Here is a 27,362-nt window from a genome sequence, read left to right on the forward strand (position 1 = left end):
TCTGGTGACGGAAATTTTCAATAGTTTTTATTGAAACAACAATTACAGCAATGACACAATGAATCATTAATGAGACAGAAGGGTGTGAATATTTACACTAAGGGTACATTTACTAATGCAGCTACTTTAGTTTTCTGCCATAACTACACATCTGGGAACTGATTCATTGTGGGGTCTTGATTTAAAGAGCAGCTAGAATCTTATTTCTTCTCTAATATGTGCCCGGGCTTGACATACCCTGCAGTTTGGGGAGGGTCTGGGTCTTGAGACCCCCACCGATCACTCAAAACACTTCCCACACATGCGCTGCTCAGGACGGTGAATAAACCACAGGTTTTATTTTTTTGTTTTGCCTTTTTTAATCTTTTTTTTCAATAAACTGCAGCCCAGGAAAAGGGGTTTTCTGAAACCCCTGTTAGAGTAGCTGCACACAAAAAGACGCCAGAGAACGAAATTTAGACCAGTAGACACCAGCGAGGCCTGAAGCTTCTACCTTTGTGGGTATGGTGAGTCTGAGGTCTGAATTAATTTTGGGGTCTGAATTAATTTTGTAGCCCAGACTGTAAAAAAGATTTATTTAGGGGACTGATCTGGGGCTTGAACTAATTTAGGGTCTGGTCTGGTGTCTACATTAATTGTCAGGATAAATTTAGGAATCTGGTTTTGGATCTGAAGTAGTTCCATATTTTGAATTATTTTTGTAATATTTTGTTCTATGGGATCCTCAATGTTAAAAAGGCTTTGGAAACCCTCACATAGGGTATCCACCTTGGAGAGGGACTACGGGGTACAGGAACTTGGCCGAAAATACCCTTAATTCTCCATTAGTTTCCGTCCTGTGTTCCATTCCTGTAGGATCATCCATTAGGGCATTGTACTATGGACTGATTCATTGTGGAAACCTACAATCTATCACCATAAATACCTTAGAGGGGTATTGGATAATTCGGGCATTTTCTTCACTTTTTCCAAACACCTTTGAGATTCCTGTAGTAGGGAGGCTTACACATCATGGTTAGTTGTTCAGAGATGGCCGATGTTCTGAGATATCTCATTACCAGTTCACATCAATATAACAGTCTGTTGTGAACCTTCATCTACAGAGAATGACCATGTTCTCCTAAATTCAGCATCAAATTGCTATTTGATGATTTACGTCCATTATTCCAGTTTTGGGGCATCAGATGAATGTAATCTGCAGACCATAGGCTGGGCAGCACCGTCTCACCTCTGACTGGGTTTCGGCTGAATTGGAAGCTCCTGGACCGGCGGTGGATCAACATAGTCAGTGTACGGGGAAAGAGCCAGATGAAAAGAGCTGGGGGGCTGCTGATGAGCCGGCTGTGGTGCGGGATTATCTATGGGGGCTGATGCAGGACCGGGTATCTGTGTACAGAAGATGTAGGTGAAGAATAAGCTAACTTTTCAGTTAATATTACATTTAAGTAATCATAGTATATTTAAAGGTTCACCTCAAGACAGTGTTATTTTCCTACACAGATTAATTATAGATATATAAAGTGAAATAAAAAGGCTGGACCCCCAAAAAATGACGTGGGGTCCTCCATACTTTTAATAACCAGCAAAGGCTAAGCAGACAGCTGTTTTGGCTGATATTAATAGGCTAGGAAGGGGCCATGGATATTGGCTCCGTCACAGACTAATAACACCACCCCAGAAATGGAGCATCCATTAGATTTGCCAATTGTGGTGCTTAGCCTCGGCTCATCCCGACTGCCCTGGTGCATTGGCAATCTGGGTAATGGTTTTGGGGTTGATGTCATTTGTTTAACATCTGATGACATCAAGCCCAGGGGTTAGTAAAGGAGAGGCGTCTGTCAGACAGCCCCATTACTAACCCTGTAGTCAAAAGAAATAAACACACACAAAAAAGTCTTTTAATTGTAAAAGGCACTCCCTGACAATAACCCTCTTTAACCTATTTAATACCATAAATAAATTAAATAAACCACATGGTCAGCCGTAATTCCATAATATGGAACGTCCCACAAAGATTACCAACTCTGCTACATCCGGAGGCTGTTATGACCAGTGAGATTAGTAACATGACCGCTTACCACGGCCGCCGGAAAACACTGAGAGTAGCATGTGAATACGGCTGCTGTGACGATTGGTGACATCATTAAGGTTATTGCACGTCACAGCCGATGAACTGTGGTAACCTTACTGACGTCACCACTTGTAGCGTGAAAATTGACGTCAGTAAGGTTACTGCAGTTCATCGGCAGTGAATTGCGATAATCTTACTGATGTAACCGCTCGGCACAGCAGCCGGATTCACAAGCTACCCTTAGTGTGTTCTGGAGGCTGTGGTGAGTAGTCACGTTACTGATGTCACCGCTCATCACAGCTTCTGGATGTAGCAGAGTTGGGGATCGTCGTGGGACTTCCATTTTATGGATGACCATGTGGATTATTTAATTTTTTTAATGGTATTAAATGGGTAAAGGGGTAGTTGACAGGGAGTGCCTTTTACAATTAAAGGACTTTTCTGTGTGTGGTTATTTCTTTAACTATGGAGTTAGTAAAGGGGGTGTTTGACAGACGCCTCTCCTTTACTAACCACTCAGCTTGATGTCAGCAGACGTTACAAGGCTGACATCAACCCCAAAACCATTACCCCGATTACCAACACACCAGGACAATTGGGAAGAGCTGAGGGTAAGTGCCAGAATTGGATGCACCATTTCTGGGGTGGCTGAGGGCTGGTATTAGCAGTCTGAGAAGGAGCCAATATACATGGCACCTTCCCATCCTATTAATATCAGCCAGCAGCTGTCTGCTTAGCCTTTGTAGGTTATGAAAAATAGGGAGGCCCCCACGTCATTTTTTTTATTGGATCCCTCCTTTTAAATAACCAGTAAAGGCTATGCATACAGCTGTGAGCTGATATTAATAAGCTGGGAAGTGCCATGGTTATCAGGCCCTTCCTGGAATAATAACACCAGCTCTCAGCCGTCTGCTTTCACTCAGCTGGTTACTAAAAATAAGGGGAACCCCACACCATATTTTGCATTTATTTGTTTATTAGCTTAATACATGTACAGTAAACTACAGCACTGATTACCGTATATATACAGTATATCACTGATATATTTATATCTATTCTATTCTGACGGTTCTGGCTGTGAATTTACTGTACTTGAATGGTAAAATATTGGGTTTCCCTTGAGATAGGTGTGTAAAACTTGGACAGCACAAGCATAGTCAGTGTGCCATGATATTTTTTTTTCTTGCCCCTATTGACTTGCATTGGTGAGTGCGGTCCGATGCTCGCAGACTATTGCAGCATGCTGCCATTTTTTTCTCAGTTCGATCCAAGCTGAGGAAAAACTCGTAGCTGAGCACCTGCTCATTTACTAACATTGGTCAGGGTGCAATGTGATGTTTTCTCACATCGCACTCATCCGATTTATACGCTAATGTGAGAAAGCCCCAAGAGTTGCTCTCGCTATGGAGGGCCCTGGATGCCTAAGTAAACGGCTCTGTTCACATGTCCTGCAGTTATTTCATTTTTTGGATCCGTTTTAAGATCTTAAAAAAGGAAATGTAACATTCCAGGATCCATTCATTTGAATATGGAAACGGGAGGATCCTAAAATGTCTTCTGTCTTCTACTTTCCAGCTGCTGGATCCAAAAAAAGTACTCTGCACAACTTTTTGATCCCGACATAAAAATGAATAGCAACTGATCTGTGTTTTTTTTTATTATTAAACATTGAAGTCTTTGGGAAAGCGATCATAACGGATAGTCATTCGTTAACGACTTTTCTTTTCACTACTTTTCATGCCCAGAACATTAGGTGTTCGGAGACCCATCTAGTACATAAAAGATTCCTGAAAAACTGAACAAAAATAGATGCAAAATAGAAACAGTGGGGGCCTTTTTTTTTTTCTACAAACACTGATCCATTGAAAAACAGAAACTTTTGTTCCATCCTCCATCTGTTTTTTTGCTCTGTTTATAACAGATTCAGTTTTTTTAAAACCCTGGATCCATTAAAACAGATGATAACTGGACACGGGAACAGACGATAACAAGGACTTCATTACATTAAACATTAATTCAGGGCATTCCTGTGTGAGATATGTGGAATGTGTTGGTGTATAGATATTAGACCCCTCAACCCACCGCAAAAAGTTTACCATAAGGGGCCTCCTGAAACAAAAAGCTGTTGTTGTTTAACTGAGCTCCATGCAATGAGGTGAGAACTGTCCTCTATATCTCTACTGCTCCGAGGTGTCCAGTACTGACGGATACTCACCAGTGGAGGATAACTATAGAGCAGGGAATTCCTGGGGTCCATCTCTGCCATGGATTGGAGGTCGGCATCTCTGGCATTGATGACACGGAGATAAAGTTCAGCTGTTCCCACCTGCAGAGATTACGAGAAGTGTCACCACCCAATATGTCTGGCCCAAACTGGAGTCCATGGCATTCTTCTCACATTCAGTGAACAACTCTGATACCCAGTGCACCCCACGTATACCTAATGCACCCCACTTATACCCAGTGCACCCCACGTATTCCTAATGCACCCCACTTATACCCAGTGCACCCCACGTATTCCTAATGCACCCCACTTATACCCAGTGCACCCCACGTATTCCTAATGCACCCCACTTATACCCAGTGCACCCCACGTATTCCTAATGCACCCCACTTATACCCAGTGCACCCCACATATTCCTAATGCACCCCACTTATACCCAGTGCACCCCACATATACATAATGCACCCCACTTATACCCAGTGCACCCCACATATACATAATGCACCCCACTTATACATAATGCACCCCACTTATACCCAGTGCACCCCACGTATACATAATGCACCCCACTTATACCCAGTGCACCCCACGTATTCCTAATGCACCCCACGTATTCCTAATGCACCCCACTTATACCCAGTGCACCCCACGTATACATAATGCACCCCACTTATACCCAGTGCACCCCACGTATTCCTAATGCACCCCACGTATACATAATGCACCCCACGTATACCCAATGCACCCCACGTATACCCAATGCACCCCACGTATTCCTAATGCACCCCACTTATACCCAGTGCACCCCACATATTCCTAATGCCCCCCACTTATACCCAGTGCACCCCACATATTCCTAATGCACCCCACTTATACCCAGTGAACCCCACGTATTCCTAATGCACCCCACTTATACCCAGTGAACCCCACTTATACCCAGTGCAACCCACGTATTCCTAATGCACCCCACTTATACCCAGTGCACCACCCTTATATCCAGAGCAGTCTTATATCTAATGCCCCCTTCTTATATACAATGTCCCCTTCTTACATACAATGCCCTTTCTTATACCCAGTGCATCCCTCTTACACCAAGTGCCCCCTTCTTATATCAAATTCACCCTGCTTATATCCAGTGCAATCTTCTTAAATCCAGAGCACCGTCTTATATTCAATGTCCCCTTATTTCTAATGCCCCTTCTTATACCCAGTGCACATCTTTTATAATATCCCGTGCGCCCTTCTTATCCCCAGTCCACCCTTTCTATATCCAAAGCACCCTTCTTATATTCAGTTCACTTTCCTTACACCCAGTGCACCCCTCTTATATCCAGTGCACCCTTCTTATATACAGTCCGCCCTTATTATATCTAATGCACCCTTCTTTTATCCCGTGTACTCTTATATCCAGTGCACCAGACTTATACCCAGTCCATCTTTTTTATACCCAGTGCACCCCTCTTATATCCCATGCACTCTTTTATTCAGTGCACCCCTCTTCTATCCAGTGCATGCCTGGTATTACCTGAGGGACTGTGTTGAGTTGTCCTGTGCTCAGGCCTGGACGGAGAGGCAGGGCCCTAACTGGCAGCTTCCACCGGCCGCTCAGGGCTTGGTTATGCTGATCAAACAAGTCCAGTTTTGTCCAACCAGAAGGCGACATGTGCTGAACCTCTTGACCGTAAGTGTTAAATCCTCCGGCAACTTGAAACTCCATGATGAGAGAGATTGAGGAAGAAGGCCGAACCCTAAATAAAAGTAAAAAAAAAAATCATAGATGTCATGTAAAGTTTTATACAAAGCTCAGCAGCTTTCTCGTACCCTTCGTATGGTGCTTCCTCATCCTTTTTAGGCCTTCTGTTTCCTGCATCTTTACATCCAGAGAATTCGGACCTTATATATCACAGCTGAGGGTTGGCTACCAATGATACATTGAATTCTCTATGGGACAAATATATCACTTCCATTGCATATTTCTTCCCACCGGCCTCAAGCAGCGATCCTGAATGGTAATGATTTGAAGTAAAAGCTATATAGTGTAAATGACTAATTCTACTTTGTGGCAATGATGTCATCATTACCGTCTACAAAAACCGGGTCCATGTAGGTATTTGTGTAACAGAAGACATCTTGCTGCCAATATAGAGGTCTCAGGAAGCTCATTGCGGTGGGCATCCTGATGACAGAAGAACCCCGGTAAAGACTGGGTTGTACTGGTTGATGGTGCAGTACCTTGGAATTTGCTGCTTGGCCCGTAACATTGCGATGTTTCCCCTGGGATTATTCGCCAGGTGTTGTGAAGCGTTCCACACCTCACAGAGGGCGTCCGGAAGGGTAGAAGGTTGCCCCATTCTGTGCCCGTTACTGTACAGCCCGCTCATCAGCCGCACCTTCTGAAAAGTTGGCTCTAGCCCCAGTATGAAGTCGTAGAAGATGACGAAGCCGGCCCTGACGGTGTAAAGAGAACGCAAAACTGCAGTCAAATCAATAAGTGCTACAATCACCATCATTCATTGGACTGAGACAGAAAATAGAGGAAATTCAGATTTGGATGATCCATCTTGTTCCCAAATAGTAACATATAGAAAGAAAGACAGGTACAATGAGGTCCTTACACCGGGTCATAGGGCGCTGGTCCCAGTGCGTCCAGAGGCTCCAGTATATGTCTGTTTGTAGAGGGGCTTGGGGGTCGCATAGATTCCTGAAAGAACAAAAAAGATTTTGGTCATACAATAGCGCCTCCTTGAGGACAACTTGATATTACATATAAACAAAAAGGCACCAGGTTTGTGACCTTAAGAGACTATTATCAGAAGTCCGGGGGAACTTTTCAACATCCTGCAATCGCATGGTGGAGGCACCTATGGGTTTATAGAGGGAACCACATAGCTACCAACATGTAAATGGTCAAATGCTTGGGATCTGTTAGCTAATATATGGCAGCACCCACTGCCGATGGGCACAGGCTTATCCAGAAGAAAATTTATAATACTGTGGGTAAACTTCTACCCTCCACCATCATAAATGTACAGAAGGTTGTGGGAAGAGAATTCAAAATGGGATAATGTGCCCCCTACTGGAGAGTAAAGAGCAGATCTGTGGCCAAATGATGAGACTGAAAACTTAGGTGTAAGATAATGATATTCCTTATAACTCATACCTCTGCTGCTGCAGAATCTCTTTTTGAAATGGCAATTTCCTGTAATTCACTAATTGCATATCATGCATCAACCTCTTCAAAATGAGGTTCTGCAGCAGCTAAGATTGAATATTTTCAGGAAATATGAAGGATTCATTCCAATAACATTCAACGGTGATTTTTCTTATTAGTTGATATGAAAGGCACCTCAAAACCATCTACAACCCACAGTTATTATTACATGTAATACAATTTTAGGCAACTTACCAAACCCCCCATTGCAATGGTAGGCTGTGGTCTACCTAGAGGCTGTCCGGATGGGTGAACAGGAGGTGGGAGCGGAGGAGCCAAGGGTGGAGGTTGGAAGGGTGGGGGTCCATGGCCTCCCCGAGGAGGCATTCTAGTTACGTCCCTTTTGAGCATCTCAATGTCTGCTTGGAGCTGAGACATTTGTTGAAGGTGTTCACGCTGCAGCTCAGCAATCTCTGAATCCCCTGTAAATAAAAATGCCCAAGTGTAAGGACAGAACTGTCTTGACTGTCTTGTCAGATTACCCGGGGCTCCTTCCCTATCCCTAACACTAGGGTTGCCCTGGCGATCACTGCTCCCCAGATTACTTTTGGTGGTGAAGACGCCGGGGCCACCTTGCTAAACTCCTGAATCAGCCCTATATCTGATCCCCTACTCCACCCAGAAAAGTGTAGAGTAATAGACAAACCAGACAAACAAGGGAGGACGTAAAGGGATAAATGAAATACCAAACAAACATACACTGACAGACAATGGAGGGGAACACCAGGAAGAAATGGAATGTAAACCAAATAGGAGAGTAAGAGGATTTGTAAACAGGCAAAAATTCCAAGCAACTGTCAGAGAACAATACTCCAAACGCCTTTACCAACAATCGACTTGTCCACAACACACCAAGCAGTACAAGGCTAACACTGGCAATCCAGATTGACAAAGGACACTATATATACAGTCATATGTTAAAGTTTGGGCACCCCTATTAATGTTAACCTTTTTTCTTTATAACAATTTTAGTTTTTGCAACAGCTATTTCAGTTTCATATATCTAATAACTGATGGACTCAGTTATATTTCTGGATTCAAATGATGTTTATTGTACTAACAGAAAATGTGCAATCTGCATTTAAACAAAATTTGACCGGTGCAAAAGTATGGGCACCCTTATCATTTTCTTGATTTGAACACTCCTAACTACTTTTTACTGACTTCCTGAAGCACTAAATTTGTTTTGTAACCTCATTGAGCTTTGAACTTCATAGCCAGGTGTATCAAATCATGAGAAAAAGTATTTAAGGTGGCCACTTGCAAGTAGTTCTCCTATTTGATTCTCCTATGAAGAGTGGCATCATGGGCTCCTCAAAACAACTCTCAAATGATCTGAAAACAAAGATTATTCAACATAGCTTTTCAGGGGAAGGATACAAAAAGTTGTCTCAGAGATTTAACCTGTCAGTTTCCACTGTAAGGAACATAGTAAGGAAATGGAAGAACACAGGTACAGTTCTTGTTAAGCCCAGAAGTGGCAGGCCAAGAAAAATATCAGAAAGGTAGAGAAGAAGAATGGTGAGAAGAGTCAAGGACAATCCACAGACCACCTCCAAAGACCTGCAGCATCATCTTGCTGCAGATGGTGTCACTGTGCATCGGTCAACAATACAGCGCACTTTGCACAAGGAGAAGCTGTATGGGAGAGTGATGCGAAAGAAGCCGTTTCTGCAAGCACGCCACAAACAGAGTCGCCTGAGGTCTGCAAAAGCACATTTGGACAAGCCAGTTACATTTTGGAAGAAGGTCCTGTAGACTGATGAAACAAAGATTGAGTTGTTTGGTCATACAAAAAGGCGTTATGCATGGAGGCTAAAAAACACAGCATTCCAAGAAAAACACTTGCTACCCATAGTAAAATTTGGTGAAGGTTCCATCATGCTTTGGGGCTGTGTGGCCAATGCCGGCACCGGGAATCTTGTTAAAGTTGAGGGTCGCATGGATTCAACTCAGTATCAGCAGATTCTTGACAATAATGTGCAAGAATCAGTGACGAAGTTGAAGTTACGCAGGGGATGGATATTTCAGCAAGACAATGATCCAAAACACCGCTCCAAATCTACTCAGGCATTCATGCAGAGGAACAATTACAATGTTCTGGAATGGCCATCCCAGTCCCCAGACCTGAATATCATTGAACATCTGTGGGATGATTTGAAGCGGGCTGTCCATGCTCGGCGACCATCAAACTTAACTGAACTGGAATTGTTTTGTAAACAGGAATGGTCACAAATACCTTCATACAGGATCCAGGAACTCATTAATAGCTACAGGATGCGACTAGAGGCTATTATTTTTGCAATAGGAGGATCTACGAAATATTAATGTCACTTTCATGTTGAGGTGCCCATACTTTTGCACCGGTCAAATTTTGTTTAAATGCAGATTGCACATTTTCTGTTAGTACAATAAACCTCATTTGAATCCAGAAATATAACTGAGTCCATCAGATATTAGATATATGAAACTGAAATAGCTGTTGCAAAAACCAAAATTGTTATAAAGAAAAAAGGTTAACATTAAAAGGGGTGCCCAAACTTTAACATATGACTGTAGATGATATGAGTGGCCAATACTCATCAACAGCTGAGATCATCCAAGCAGGATGGCTTCAGAGACTCTAAGTTTAACCCCTGCACTGCTAACAGAAACCTGAGCCGAGCGTCATTTGGATTGCGGTCATATGACCTCTCCCTGATGACGCATTGGCTGGCTCATGTGATTGGATGGGGAGCACCCTTGCACACTGGATAGAAGGTACGCTAGTGGGGTTCGGACGCCAGTTTTCATACCAACATGGATGCCTGGTGGCAATACGTGGGTTATGAGCACGCATTGGTTATGCCCTTAAGCTTGTATTTTGGGGCGCTTTGATGAGAACCCTCTGATTGGATAAACGGAGGGGGTCATTTATATATTCATGACCTGCTGTGCATGGATTGGATCTTTGTAACTACGACATCGATGATGCCGCCCCTGGATTGGATGATCATCATAAAGACTGGAGTGGTAACTTTTGGGGAATATTTTTTTTGCTTATTCTATAATATATTAAGTTCTCTATATAACTCACTATGTTGGACTGTATCCCTTTTATTGAACTGTATTTGTATTTGATATATTTTTATCGGGGTTGGTCAGTACGGTGATTGGTGCTTTGTTGTAGACCCTACTATATAACACTATATAAGACCTGCCATGTGTTTGTTCACTTACACTTACTAAAGACCTAATGGGCGAAACGTTGTTCATCTCATGGCGGAATAAACACTAATTTTGAAACTCAACATCCTGGAATGGACACTGTTTTTTCTCTCACATGCTGCTATACTTCCAAGTGGGTTCTTTGGAGACTGAATGTGCGTTCCTCTCAGTGACGCCAGACACTTTTTTCTCTGGATGTGTAGACAGGATGGCCACTTGGGAAACAGTTCTGGTACCACTGGTGCGCCACAGGGTACAGATACCACGGACCCAGTTTTCAGGATAACGTGTAACCTAGACACAACTACAGGGACAGTAAAGGATGGGAAATCTCAATAATAGACTATGGGAACACAGGATACTGGAACAATTCTAACAGTCCAGACACGTGGACCTGGCATCTTACAGTTGCACACACCAACACAGCTAACACAAAACTATAGGTGTTGCTCAGGCACCTCCCAATTGGGGAAAGTGCCTTATATACAAGATGCCTCCCAGCTATTGACTGAGAGACTCCTTGCAGGTGAATACTTTAGCAAAGTGCCTCCCAGCTGTCAGCTGGATGCATTTTGCCATGTGCACACACTGCCCCTTTAAGAGCAGGGGAATTTGTGAATGCTTGTAGTAGGTGCGTTGCTGGAACACAGTGCGATGCGTACAGAGGAGAGGAAGGAGGCACACGGGAATGCTGCTGCAGCCGGGACGGTAATGATTGAATGTTCTACATAGGAAAAATAAAGTGAACATCATCCCATAAACCATGGAGCGTATCCTCATCAGATCTGGATTGAGCAGGGTCAGGAGCATTAGACCTAGTATGCCCTACAGAATATACAATTGACCTATATGCACCATGACTCCTGCCCTTACAAGGACTCAAGATTTGTCGAGGATATTGATAAGCTCATTGTAGTGTCTGCTGACATCGCCACTATAATACTGGAGAAACCATTGGAGACCCGCCCCTGTGACCAGTCTGCTCAGTCAGTTACTCCACAGCTGCACTCACTATTCTGCACTCACTGTGTACATACATTACTGATCCTGAGTTACATTCTGCATTGTACTCCAGAGCAGCACTCATTATTCTGCTGGTGCAATTACTGTATACATACATTACATTACAGATCCTGTACTGATCCTGAGCTACATCATGTATTATACTTGTAGATTGTGAGCCTTTGCGGGCAGGGTCCTCTCTCCTCCTGTACCAGTTATGACTTGTATTGTTTAACATTATTGTACTTGTTTTTATGTATACCCCTCCTTACATGTAAAGCGCCATGGAATAAATGGCGCTATAACAATAAATAATAATAATAATACTCCAGAGCTGCACTCACTATTCTGCTGGTGCAGTCACTGTGTACATACATTACATTACTGATCCTGAGTTACATCCTGTATTATACCCCAGAGCTGCACTCACTACTCTGCTGGTGTAGTCACTGTGTGCATACATTACTGATCCTGAGTTACATCCTGTATTATACTCCAGAGCTGCACTCACTATTCTGCTGGTGCAGTCACTGTGTACATACATTACATTACTGATCCTGAGTTACCTCCTGTATTATACTCCAGAGCTGCACTCACTATTCTGCTGGTGCAGTCACTGTGTACATAGATTACATTACTGATCCCGAGTTACCTCCTGTATTATAATCCAGAGCTGCACTCACTATTCTGCTGGTGCAGTCACTGTGTACATACATTACATTACTGATCCTGATTTACATCCTCATCCTGTATTATACCCGAGAGCTGCACTCACTATTCTGCTGGTGCAGTCACTGTGTACATACATTACATTACTGATCCTGATTTACATCCTGTATTATACCCGAGAGCTGCTCTCACTATTCTGCTGGTGCAGTCACTGTGTAAATACATTACTGATCCTGAGTTACATCCTGTGTTATACTCCAGAGCTGCACTCACTATTCTGCTGGTGCAGTCACTGTGTACATACATTACTGATCCTGAGTTACATTCTTTATTATACTCCAGAGCTGCACTCACTATTCTGCTGGTGCAGTCACTGTGTACATACATTACTGATCCTGTACTGATCCTGAGCTACATCCTGTATTATACTCCAGAGCTGCACTCACTATTCTGCTGGTGCAGTCACTGTGTACATACATTACTGATCCTGAGTTACATCCTGTATTATACCCCAGAGCTGCACTCACTACTCTGCTGGTGTAGTCACTGTGTGCATACATTACTGATCCTGAGTTACATCCTGTATTATACTCCAGAGCTGCACTCACTATTCGGATTGATATTTGTGCAAGGTCTCAGATGTCATGCCCTGGATTCTGTACAGTAATAACACTGATCGGCTGCAGAGTGAAACATTTTTAAAAAAAACTTTATTGCACACGATTGATGTCACTGATAATAATGAGAATGGAGTAAAACAAGCAAACAAAAGCTCAGGTGACTTAATGCTACATTTGTGCTTCCATTCTTCATAATTTTCATGATCTCTGCTGTATTTCAGTGAATGAAAACCTTCTTGTAAAAGTTCTGAGACTGAAAACAAATCTGCCTGTGTAGAGAGAGCAGACGGAGCAGCGATCCTTCTGTCCTTACATCAGACGTGGGAACGTGCGCTCATCCACGTGCTTACAGTCGTTTTAAGCAAAAATCTTCCTTTGTAACAGAGGGTCTCCATTCCAGGACAGCGAACAAACCATGAAAATGGTCCGGAAAGCACAAAGTCCATCGGAAAGCTGCAGATTTATTTTTTTTTAATAAATCCAGACTATATATAACTTGCGGTTACTGCTACAGTATAATCTGCCCCTGGATAGTAGTACAGATGCGCACTCAAATAGAGCGGTGCTGGCCAGACTGGAATAACCTGCCCCTGAGACGGAACATCTACGCTTTGCATAATGCTTTTTTTTTTTGCTCCTCTTTATTCTGGGGGGTTCAGTCCGAGGGGGGATTTTCTGCTGTCCGTTAATAAGAAGGCGAAGGATGAAGGCCTGCAATAAGATAGGGACAGATTTACTACACATCCTCGCCACAGACCGTGGGCTGAATATCATGTCTATTCTATGCTACATAGGACTGCAGAATAACAGATCGTAAGCAGGGAACTGGGCCCACACTGACCTCCCCTTCAGCAATTTACTTAGGACTGCACAATAGCAGACCATAAGTAGGGAACTGGGCCCACACTGACCTCACCTCCAGCAATGTTACATAGGACTGCAGAATAACAGACCATAAGTAGGGAACTGGGCCCACACTGACCTCACTTCCAGCAATGTTACATAGGACTGCAGAATAACACATCGTAAGCAGGGAACTGGGCCCACACTGACCTCACCTCCAGCAACATTACATAGGACTGCAGAATAACAGACAGTACCAGGGAACCTGGCCCACAATGACTTCCCCTCCAGAAATGTTAAATAGGACTGCTGAATAACAGACTAACTTGGGAACCGGGCCCACATTGACCTCCCTTCCAGCAATGTAACATAGGACTGCAAAATAACAGACCATAACTGAAGAACCGGGCCCACAATTATCTCACCTCCAGCAATGTTAATAAGGACTGCAGAATAACAGACCGTACCAGGGAATCAGGCCCACACTGACCTCCCCTCCAGAAAAGTTACATAGGACTCCAGAATGACAGACTGTAAGCGGGGAAGCGGACCCACACTGATCTCACCTTCAGCAATGTTACATAGGACTGCAGAATAACACACCGTAAGCGGGGAATCGGGCCAACACTGATCTCCCCTCAGTAATGTTACATAGGACTGCAGAATAACAGACCATAAGCAGGGAACCAGGCCCACACTGACCTCTGCTTCAGCAATGTTACATAGGACTGCAGAATATATGACAGTACCAGGGTACTGGGGCCCACACTGTCCTCTTCGCCAGAAATGTTACATAGGACTGCAGAATAACAGACTGTAACTGGGGAACTGGGCCCACACTAACCTCCTCTCCAGAAATGTTACACAGGACTGCAGAATAACAGACCGTACAAGGTTACCAGATAATACTGGGTCTAGTATAGTGACCTCCCCTGCAGCATTGTTACATGGGACTGCAGAATAACAGACCGTACCAGGGAACCAAATAATAGTGGGTCCAGTATAGCGACCTCCCCTCCTGCAATGCTATGCAGTGCAGTGCGATGAAGGGTACAGGGACACTGGCTCAGGGGTCTCTGCCTGTGCAGTTTACCATTATTTTAGTAGGTATTCTTGGCTTTTACGTGAGGTTTCTTCATTCAGTCACAAGCTGCTTCCCCTTTTCAGGCTTCTGCATACAATGATATAGACACAACCTCCACAGACACACAAGTGGAAGGTATTACAAGCTTCATAACGGCTCCGTGGCAGCCCCAGATCATCAGGATAAAGCCCCTGCTAAAACGGTATTCCACATCATCAATATTGATGACCTATGCTCAGGGTAAATCATCCATATCAAGTCAGTAGGGGTCCGACATCCAGCACCCTCACCCATCAGTTGTTACATCTGACTGCTGCCCGAGCTGCTAACAGGTGTCCGGTGGGATGTGCAGCGTGTTGGACCCCCATTCAGTCATCAGCACCAGGTACTTCAGGGGCTGCTATAAGACCACCAAGGATCACTAAGAACCCTACATGGGACTGCGATGGATGAGATGCTGCTGTATGAAAAGGCTTTTACCATACTAAATTTTAAAAGATTACAATAAACTAAATACGAGTGCATTCATCGTACCGTTTATTTTTTTCCGGCTCCGATGCAGCTTTAAATTGAAAATTTCTTCCTCAAGACGCTGATTTTCAAGCTCAACTGCCATGAGTTCCACATCCAGTGTCCGGGGAGCTCCATCATTCCCTGTAAATATGCCAAAGTTTGTATAAGAATAGTAATAATATTCCTGAAGGAACAGACCCACAGAGGGGGCAAGATGGATAGAGACATGATGTGTATATTAAGGTCTGGCTGTGGTTGTGGACAGCGCCACCAATGCCCCAATTCCTCTTACCCAACTCCCAAGAAAATGAATTGAAATATATTCTCAGATTTCAGTTTCTTCCCCCTGAACCCCCCTGTATTAGTTCATCACACACAGACTCACGTTTTTTCTTTTTCTCTTTACGATCCTGTTTGTGGGAAATCTCTTCAAATGTTAAAGCCTCGGCCTGCAGGTCCCTCATCTGTGCCAGGACAACAGCGTCATTCCCTCCGCTCTGGACATAGGCGAGCTGGAGAGCGCTAAGTACAGTAGGAGTACAGGAGAAGTGCAGGAAGAGCGCAGGAGGAGCGCAGGAAGAGAGCAGGGAGAGAGCAGGCAGAGTGCAGGAGTAGCATAGGAAGAGCGCAGGAGGAGTGCAGGGAGAGCGCAGGGAGAGTGCAGGAAGAGAGCAGGAAGAGAGCAGGCAGAGTGCAGGAGTAGCATAGGAAGAGCGCAGGAGGAGCGCAGGGAGAGCGCAGGAAGAGTGCAGGAAGAGAGCAGGGAGAGAACAGGCAGAGTGCAGGAGTAGCATAGGAAGAGCGCAGGAGGAGTGCAGGAATAGCACAGGAAGAACGCAAGAAGAGAGCAGGAGGAGTGCAAAAGCAGTGCAGAAAGAATGCAGAAAGAGTGCAGAAAGAATGCACGAAAAGCGCCGGAAGAGCGAAGGAGGCGCACAGAAGGAGTGCAGGAAGAGCACAGGAGGAGTACAGGAATAGCATATGAAGAGCGCAGGAGGAACGCAGGAGTGCAGAAGGGGTGCAGTAAGAGCGCAGGAAGAGCACAGGGGTGCAGGAAGAGCACAGGAGGAGTGCAGGAAGCGTGCAGGAGGAACGCAGGAGGAGTGCAGAAGGGGTGCAGGAAGAGCGCAGGAGGAACGCAGGAAGAGTGCAGGAAGATCACAGGAGTGCAGAAAGAGGGCAAGAAGAGTGCGGAAGGAGAACAAGAGAAAAGCAAAAGCAGGGATTATTACTATATGGACACATTGTAACATGATTACTGCCATTAAATACAATAAGGATATTAAAAACCATGCTGATGTGCTGAATTGTAGGCCAATATAATTTGTGACTTATCAGATGCCACATTTAAGGGATTTTATTGTAATGTGCCCTCTGTGTCTGATGGATGGGAGCAGTTGTGAATCTGATGATGAATGTTATCTGGTCACCATTGTCTATGGCTCTGGACTACTCCTCCATTATGTGCTGTGAATTGTATGGTGGAAATCACCTGATTTCAGAGGAGAGGGTGCTGCCACGGACGGGGAAAGGAATGATGGTGAGCGGAGCTTTCTCCTTTTTCACAGATGTGCTGGATGGACGCTCTTTGTTCACTTTTTCTATTTTAGCCCTAAAAATAAAATTATCTGTTATCACTGCACCCTAATAAACATCAATTAAATACAACCTATAGCCGACCTGCGTACTTGTACCAAAAAAAAGTCCAACTTTACCGTGATGGGTTAATTCCTGGGGGTCTAACTACTGAATCCCCCTAAATAGTGCGTTGAATCTGCAGTTATGGCGAGATAGGCAAACATCAGGAACTAGTGATATCCCGGTGCTCCCTGGAGCCATTACACGATTGGCCTCCTGATCCCCAGACTGATCCATATCATCAGCCAGATCGAGTCCAGCTCACCAGCATTATTAGTTTGCCACAATGGATCAGTGCACGTAAAATACATCAGTCTGGAGTTCTGACTGACAAATGTATAATGGTCCGAAGGCCCAGATACACTGCGTAATGTGCTGCATTAAACAACTATTGACTGCAAACATGTTTGCTGGTCATTTAGTTGCCTGTTCACACAGGACGACCTATCATTAGGTAATAGCAATCAGTGGTCAATCAATGACAAGATGTGTTAACGATCGGCCATCTCTCCCATACACAGGAGCTGTAGATCGCCCAAGTGCTCCTTAGTTCTTTATAAAAACGTGGCTGATGCACATATCTGGCTGCGGTTTTTTTCCGGGAGAACAAAGCGATCAGCAGCCTGAAATCAGACATGCCCGACTGACATCTACCCCGACCATCAGTCTGACAATCAGTTGCCCGGCATCCTCATACACATTAGCCCATTTTCACAAATTCGTATTTGATCAGTATTTTACATCAGTATTTGTAAGGGTAAGTGCACACGTAGTTTTTAGGTTGTGTGGATTTTCTTGGAAAATCCGCAGGACAAAAGTCCTGCTGATTAGCCTGCGGTTTTGCCCTGCGGTTTCACACCTCATAATGATAGGGTGGGAAACCGCAGCGGAAACCGCACAAAGAATTGACATGCTGCGGATTGTAACCCGCAGGAAATCCGCAGCATGTGCACAGCATTTTTTTTTCCATAGGAAATAAAGGTACTGTACAATGCAGCAGAATCTGCAGCGTGTGCACACACCCTAAGACAAAATCAGGAGTGGAATAAACAGAGGAAAAGTGTAATAGAAACACGTCACCACTTGTGCATTTTTCACCCACTCCTGGGTTTTGGCTTACAAATATCTCGTCCCTATGTCTTCAATGAATTGATAGCTGTGATATCACAGAGCCAGAGAAGGGTGGATAGAGAGAAAAAACAAGAAGGTGGAAAGTTGCAACTAAATGTTTGGCCACACTAAGGGTGCACCGACAGCTTGTACACGACTCGAACATTCATTCCGTGATGACAGAGTCCCTTTAAAGGGGTTGTGAGTAACAACCTTGTACCTGCTCTCGGATTGGATGAGCACCACCTGGTCCCTGAGAGCATCGAGGGCCAGTTGGTTTTTCTCCTCTTGAGCCTTTAATTCTAGCAGCATCTGTTCGATATGGTTGGTCGAGCTGCTGCTGCTGGCTACATCGGAAAGGCGCTGGCGGATTTCTGCAAACGGAAACAAAAGTCCGATTCAATGATATTAAAATCCAGATAACCGTAAGGATCTGCCACAAGACATGAGGTCATATACTGCTATTGTCATTAATATCTGTTCTTAGGGTTTGGGGTGACTGTTCCTGAACTGGGATCCTCCTTTTAGGATTTTGAAAAGCTCACTTTGTAAGTCAATGAAACCCATCTCTCCTTCCCCAGGACAGATGCTCCATGTGCAGCCTAAATGCCTGTGCTGTAGATAGGAGGCCAGGACCAACCTTCTCTCTGCATCTCCAGTGCCTGGTTGCGTGCCTGGATGTCAGCGAGGTGTCGGTCATGGGCCTCGGTCATTTCCAGGATGCGCTCTCGGTACTCTCGATCCCAGTGGGAGGAAAGTCCATGCTCAGCCTGTGATGAGTAAATGATGTCACATATCAGGGTTCAGTTCTATATTTTTTAATTAGCCTTCTGTAATATTCATAGCTTATTCTCCCGACGGACCACCAATATCTGATGGGTGGGGGGGTCCGACTACTGCCACTGCCGATCAGCTGATACAAATGGCTGCACCCTTTCCTTGTTTACCAGACATTGTGCCATAGATTTTGTAGTGGCGGCGCCCGGTAGACAGGTCCACTACTATTATAGTCTCAGAAAACCCTGACAAGTGGAAAAGTCAATCTTTAAAAGGCCTATACACCTCGGACATCCCTGTATAGACCCAACCCCAGCACATAGGGACATAACAGGGGCACATCCCATTGATTCATGTCTTGTTTCTTGCATCGGTGCTTTACAGGGAAGCCCAATCATTTCCAATAAGTATAATGGGACTCGCTAAGGGGTCCTGCTCCTGACAGCTGATTGTGGGTCCTTTGCTGATCAGTTAGTTTGCAGGAGACCATGAATAAGCCCCTATAGGTATGGACATTCCTCCTTCATTACCTGTAGCTGAACGGACCGTAGAGTCGGGACAGAAACCTCCAAGGATTTCCTCAACTTGTGAAACTAGGAAAGAAGAAAAAGAAAGACATTATAATGACTGCATCTGTGGAGCATCAGGTCTATGACCAGAGACCTCACATAGACCCTACAATGTGGTGCTGTGCACAGCTATAACCACAGTATACGGATATACTCTGTACAGATGTGGCCCTAATTATCACCGGGGATAATGGCACATGTCACCTACCTCCTCCGTCAGGCTCATTAATGCTCTGCTGTCGGTGAGGTTCCCCGGCTGCGCCCCATAATCGCCCATCAGACGCTGCTCCCGCTCGTTCAGCAGGATCTCTTTTGCCCTCAGTCGGGCGATGCTGTCTCGTGTCTATGGCACATAAGACGGGCTCGTTACAGTCATAGAGTCGGGACAACGGGAAGAGACACGAGCCCCATTCACAGCTATAGGCCCTAATAGGAAGCGCCCTCCTCTAAATATAAACCATTGAGTAAAGCCCCATTCACACTGCGTGTCACGGCCCAAGTATGGACTTGATTCACAGAACGGCCATGGGTCTACAGACCCCAACTTGACAGCCTCACAGGCACATATATAGCTGACCCACGACAGGTCTATGAATCACGGCCCACTGTTGGACTGTGACATATAAAAGTGTGAATGAGGCTTAAAGCTGTGAAAATAAAGCAATGATCGCTGCTGGGAAAGCTGAGTGACAACTAATACAGAAGCCGAGCTACGATCCCCTCAAGACATCAGATTCTCATCCAGGAAATACTGACATCACCGAGGTCTCCAATCTGAGGGTCTTCAGCCATCGCAAAATTCCATAAAAACAAACTAAGCTGCCGGTCTGCTGAAGGTAAAAGTGCACATATGGCCCCTGCTCACCTGGAAATCAGGGGTCTCTGCCATGGGTGGGCACTCCCTGGCAGCAGCTAATCGGGGGTGCGCCCCAATGCTGGCGTATCGGGAGCTCAGGACCGTGGGGTCTCCAATTTGGCTTCCAATGCAGAATTTCTCTCTGTGTTTCTCCAGGAGCGAGATGGAGCGAAAAGCCATATTACAGTTGTGGCAGCGGTGACTGCCCAGGTCCGACATTGTGCCTGCAGGACGGGAGAGGAGGCAGCCGATCAGGGGGGTTCAGTGTGACGCATGGTGGATGGAGAGGCGCTGGAGGCTGCAACACTGCCCCAAACTTAGGAAGAAAGACGCAAAGATCTGCAGATTCCACCAGGGTCACTATCCCCCGTGGTCATCGATCACTGACATCAGCGACCCAGACTGCGGTTTTACATCTGCCGTCAATCACATCTCATACAGAGGCCTGAGGCAGCCACTGCCATCCAAAGCGAGTCATCTCTCTACAGGGTCACCACACCCCAATACCGGACAGTACCACTATTACAGGGTCACCCACACCCCAATACCAGCCAGTGTCACTATTACAGGGTCACCACACCCCAAAACCGGTCAGTGTCACTATTACAGGGTCACCACACCCCAATATCAGCCAGTGTCACTATTACAGGGTCACCCACACCCCAATACCGGCCAGTGTCACTATTACAGGGTCACCACACCCCAATACCGGTCAGTGTCACTATTACAGGCTCACCACACCCCAATACCGGCCAGTGTCACTATTGCAGGCTCACTACACCCCAATACCGGTCAGTGTCACTATTACAGAGTCACCACACCCCAATATCGGCCAGTGTCACTATTACAGAGCCACCACACCCCAATACCGGCCAGTGTCACTATTACAGGCTCACCACACCCCAATACCGGTCAGTGTCACTATTACAGGGTCACCACACCCCAATATCAGCCAGTGTCACTATTACAGGGTCACCACACCCCAAAACCGGTCAGTGTCACTATTACAGGGTCACCACACCCCAATATCAGCCAGTGTCACTATTACAGGGTCACCACACCCCAAAACCGGTCAGTGTCACTATTACAGGGTCACCCACACCCCAATACCGGCCAGTGTCAATATTACAGGGTCACCACACCCCAATACCGGTCAGTGTCACTATTACAGGCTCACCACACCCCAATACCGGCCAGTGTCACTATTACAGGCTCACCACACCCCAATAAAGGTCAGTGTCACTATTACAGAGTCACCACACCCCAATATCGGCCAGTGTCACTATTACAGAGTCACCACACCCCAATACCGGCCAGTGTCACTATTACAGGCTCACCACACCCCAATACCGGTCAGTGTTACTATTACAGGGTCCCCACACCTCAATATCGGTCAGTGTCACTATTACAGAGTCACCACACCCCAATATCGGCCAGTGTCACTATTACAGGGTCACCACACCCCAATATCGGCCAGTGTCACTATTACAGGGTCACCACACCCCAATACCGGCCAGTGTCACTATTACAGGCTCACCACACCCCAATACCGGCCAGTGTCACTATTACAGGCTCACCACACCCCAATACCGGTCAGTGTCACTATTACAGGGTCCCCACACCCCAATATCGGTCAGTGTCACTATTACAGAGTCACCACACCCCAATACCGGCCAGTGTCACTATTACAGGGTCCCCACACCCCAATACCGGCCAGTGTCACTATTACAGAGTCACCACACCCCAATACCGGCCAGTGTCACTATTACAGGGTCACCACACGCCAATACCGGCCAGTGTCACTATTACAGAGTCACCACATCCCAATACCGGCCAGTGTCACTATTACAGGGTCATCACACCCTAATACCGGCCAGTGTCACTATTACAGGGTCATCACACCCTAATACCGGCCAGTGTCACTATTACAGGGTCATCACACCCCAATACCGGCCAGTGTCACTATTACAGGGTCCCCACACCCCAATACCGGCCAGTGTCACTATTACAGAGTCACCACACCCCAATACCGGTCAGTGTCACTATTACAGGGTCACCACACCCCAATACCGGCCAGTGTCACTATTACAGGGTCATCACACCCTAATACCGGCCAGTGTCACTATTACAGGGTCATCACACCCTAATACCGGCCAGTGTCACTATTACAGGGTCATCACACCCCAATACCGGCCAGTGTCACTATTACAGGGTCATCACACCCCAATACCGGCCAGTGTCAATATTACAGGGTCACCACACCCCAATACCGGCCAGTGTCACTATTACAGAGTCACCACACCCCAATACCGGCCAGTGTCACTATTACAGGGTCATCACACCCTAATACCGGCCAGTGTCACTATTACAGGGTCACCACACCCCAATACCGGCCAGTGTCACTATTACAGGGTCATCACACCCTAATACCGGCCAGTGTCACTATTACAGAGTCACCACACCCCAATACCGGCCAGTGTCACTATTACAGGGTCATCACACTCTAATACCGGCCAGTGTCACTATTACAGGGTCACCACACCCCAATACCGGTCAGTGTCACTATTACAGAGTAACCACACCCCAATACCGGCCAGTGTCACTATTACAGGGTCATCACACCCTAATACCGGCCAGTGTCACTATTACAGGGTCATCACACCCTAATACCGGCCAGTGTCACTATTACAGGGTCATCACACCCCAATACTGGCCAGTGTCACTATTACAGGGTCCCCACACCCCAATACCGGCCAGTGTCACTATTACAGGGTCACCACACCCCAATACCGGCCAGTGTCACTATTACAGGGTCACCACACCCCAATACCGGCCAGTGTCACTATTACAGAGTCACCACACCCCAATACCGGTCAGTGTCACTATTACAGGGTCCCCACACCCCAATACCGGCCAGTGTCACTATTACAGGGTCACCACACCCCAATACTGGCCAGTGTCACTATTACAGGGTCATCACACCCCAATACCGGCCAGTGTCACTATTACAGGGTCACCACACGCCAATACCGGCCAGTGTCACTATTACAGGGTCATCACACCCTAATACCGGCCAGTGTCACTATTACAGGGTCATCACACCCCAATACCGGCCAGTGTCACTATTACAGAGTCACCACACCCCAATGCCGGCCAGTGTCACTATTACAGAGTCACCACACCCCAATACCGGCCAGTGTCACTATTACAGGGTCATCACACCCTAATACCGGCCAGTGTTATTATTACAGGGTCATCACACCCCAATACCGGCCAGTGTCACTATTACAGGGTCCCCACACCCCAATACCGGCCAGTGTCACTATTACAGAGTCACCACACCCCAATACCGGCCAGTGTCACTATTACAGGGTCATCACACCCCAATACCGGCCAGTGTCACTATTACAGGGTCATCACACCCCAATACCGGCCAGTGTCACTATTACAGGGTCATCACACCCCAATACCGGCCAGTGTCACTATTACAGGGTCATCACACCACAATACCGGCCAGTGTCACTATTACAGGTTCATCACACCCCAATACCGGCCAGTGTCACTATTACAGGGTCATCACACCCCAATACCGGCCAGTGTCACTATTACAGGGTCCCCACACCCCAATACCGGCCAGTGTCACTATTACAGAGTCACCACACCCCAATACCGGCCAGTGTCACTATTACAGGGTCATCACACCCCAATACCGGCCAGTGTCACTATTACAGGGTCACCACACCCCAATACCGGCCAGTGTCACTATTACAGGGTCACCACACCCCAATACCGGCCAGTGTCACTATTACAGGGTCATCACACCCCAATACCGGCCAGCGTCACTATTACAGGGTCCCCACACCCCAATACCGGCCAGTGTCACTATTACAGGGTCATCACACCCCAATACCGGCCAGTGTCACTATTACAGGGTCCCTACACCCCAATACCGGCCAGTGTCACTATTACAGGGTCATCACACCCCAATACCGGCCAGTGTCACTATTACAGGGTCATCACACCCCAATACCGGCCAGTGTCACTATTACAGAGTCACCACACCCCAATACCGGCCAGTGTCACTATTACAGGGTCACCACACCCCAATACCGGACAGTACCACTATTACAGGGTCATCACACCCCAATACCGGCCAGTGTCACTATTACAGAGTCACCACACCCTAATACCGGCCAGTGTCACTATTACAGGGTCATCACACCCCAATACCGGCCAGTGTCACTATTACAGGGTCACCACACCCCAATACCGGCCAGTGTCACTATTACAGGGTCATCACACCCCAATACCGGCCAGTGTCACTATTACAGGGTCACCACACCCCAATACCGGCCAGTGTCACTATTACAGGGTCATCACACCCCAATACCGGCCAGTGTCACTATTACAGGGTCACCACACCCCAATACCGGCCAGTGTCACTATTACAGGGTCACCACACCCCAATACCGGACAGTACCACTATTACAGGGTCATCACACCCCAATACCGGCCAGTGTCACTATTATAGAGTCACCACACCCTAATACCGGCCAGTGTCACTATTACAGGGTCATCACACCCCAATACCGGCCAGTGTCACTATTACAGGGTCACCACACCCCAATACCGGCCAGTGTCACTATTACAGGGTCATCACACCCCAATACCGGCCAGTGTCACTATTACAGGGTCACCACACCCCAATACCGGCCAGTGTCACTATTACAGGGTCCCCACACCCCAATACCGGCCAGTGTCACTATTACAGGGTCACCACACCCCAATACCGGCCAGTGTCACTATTACAGGGTCATCACACCCCAATACCGGCCAGTGTCACTATTACAGGGTCATCACACCCCAATACCGGCCAGTGTCACTATTACAGGGTCATCACACCCCAATACCGGCCAGTGTCACTATTACAGGGTCATCACACCCCAATACCGGCCAGTGTCACTATTACAGGGTCATCACACCCCAATACCGGCCAGTGTCACTATTACAGGGTCATCACACCCCAATACCGGCCAGTGTCACTATTACAGGGTCATCACACCCCAATACCGGCCAGTGTCACTATTACAGGGTCATCACACCCCAATACCGGCCAGTGTCACTATTACAGGGTCATCACACCCCAATACCGGCCAGTGTCACTATTACAGGGTCACCACACCCCAATACCGGCCAGTGTCACTATTACAGGGTCATCACACCCCAATACCGGCCAGTGTCACTATTACAGGGTCATCACACCCCAATACCGGCCAGTGTCACTATTACAGGGTCATCACACCCCAATACCGGCCAGTGTCACTATTACAGGGTCATCACACCCCAATACCGGCCAGTGTCACTATTACAGGGTCACCACACCCCAATACCGGCCAGTGTCACTATTACAGGGTCATCACACCCCAATACCGGCCAGTGTCACTATTACAGGGTCATCACACCCCAATACCGGCCAGTGTCACTATTACAGGGTCATCACACCCCAATACCGGCCAGTGTCACTATTACAGGGTCATCACACCCCAATACCGGCCAGTGTCACTATTACAGGGTCACCACACCCCAATACCGGCCAGTGTCACTATTACAGGGTCATCACACCCCAATACCGGCCAGTGTCACTATTACAGGGTCATCACACCCCAATACCGGCCAGTGTCACTATTACAGGGTCATCACACCCCAATACCGGCCAGTGTCACTATTACAGGGTCATCACACCCCAATACCGGCCAGTGTCACTATTACAGGGTCACCACACCCCAATACCGGCCAGTGTCACTATTACAGGGTCATCACACCCCAATACCGGCCAGTGTCACTATTACAGGGTCATCACACCCCAATACCGGCCAGTGTCACTATTACAGGGTCATCACACCCCAATACCGGCCAGTGTCACTATTACAGGGTCATCACACCCCAATACCGGCCAGTGTCACTATTACAGGGTCATCACACCCCAATACCGGCCAGTGTCACTATTACAGGGTCATCACACCCCAATACCGGCCAGTGTCACTATTACAGGGTCATCACACCCCAATACCGGCCAGTGTCACTATTACAGGGTCACCACACCCCAATACCGGCCAGTGTCACTATTACAGGGTCATCACACCCCAATACCGGCCAGTGTCACTATTACAGGGTCATCACACCCCAATACCGGCCAGTGTCACTATTACAGGGTCATCACACCCCAATACCGGCCAGTGTCACTATTACAGGGTCACCACACCCCAATACCGGCCAGTGTCACTATTACAGGGTCACCACACCCCAATACCGGCCAGTGTCACTATTACAGGGTCATCACACCCCAATACCGGCCAGTGTCACTATTACAGGGTCCCCACACCCCAATACCGGCCAGTGTCACTATTACAGGGTCCCCACACCCCAATACTGATCACCGTTTCTTGTAAGGGTCTCCGTTACCTCACCCGGGGTCACTCGGTTGCCCGCACTCGGGCTGCAGTTAAGGTGAAGTTTGCTGGAAGCGGCGCCGGTCTCCATGGAGACGGCGGGACAGGGGCGGAGTCTGGTTCTTACACTGAGCACTGATTGGGGCGTGAAGTAGTTCGGCCGTACCATCAGTGCTCGGGAGGTAGGGGGGACTTGTCTGGCTGATGACGCTGGTCCTGTCCAGTAGGTCACAGTCATTTAGTTCTCGGCTTCAGTTTTGTGATACACTGGACCTCTCTCATACTGTGGAGCAATGAAGACAGCGCTACTGCCAATGGCGACCAATCAGATCACAGCTCTAGTGTTTATATGGCAGGAAAATCAATGAAAGCTGCTATCTCATTGGTTGTTATTAGGCATGGCGCACCGTTTACGTCGTATGCTTTACGCTGTCCTCTGGGGTCATTGTTTTCTTTCTTAAACTTGTGTACTTTTGGCTAAAAATCACTCTTGTAATTGGTTTTCATTAAAGACTTTGC

The 27,362-nt window shown here is 46.7% G+C and overlaps 1 protein-coding gene across 1 annotated transcript; it reads right to left on the reverse strand.

Moving 5' to 3' along the window:
• CCDC17 (coiled-coil domain containing 17) lies at positions 1-26,969 on the reverse strand. The gene is made up of 15 exons (XM_073544454.1): positions 26,857-26,969; positions 20,404-20,618; positions 19,747-19,881; positions 19,500-19,562; positions 18,833-18,962; positions 18,413-18,566; positions 16,937-17,056; positions 15,830-15,966; positions 15,466-15,585; positions 7,702-7,928; positions 6,911-6,996; positions 6,528-6,743; positions 5,821-6,043; positions 4,287-4,397; positions 1-1,386 (listed from the first exon to the last, which is right to left on the reverse strand). Exons 2-15 carry the CDS (start codon positions 20,611-20,613, stop codon positions 1,225-1,227), a joined length of 2,094 nt encoding a protein of 697 aa, XP_073400555.1. The 5' UTR covers positions 20,614-20,618; positions 26,857-26,969; the 3' UTR covers positions 1-1,224.
• Between the last annotated feature and the right edge of the window lie 393 nt (positions 26,970-27,362).

The sequence above is a fragment of the Dendrobates tinctorius genome, unplaced genomic scaffold (genome assembly GCF_039654945.1).
Source record: "Dendrobates tinctorius isolate UK_male_01 unplaced genomic scaffold, ASM3965494v1 ptg000138l, whole genome shotgun sequence".
NCBI classification, from domain to species: Eukaryota; Metazoa; Chordata; class Amphibia; order Anura; family Dendrobatidae; genus Dendrobates; species Dendrobates tinctorius.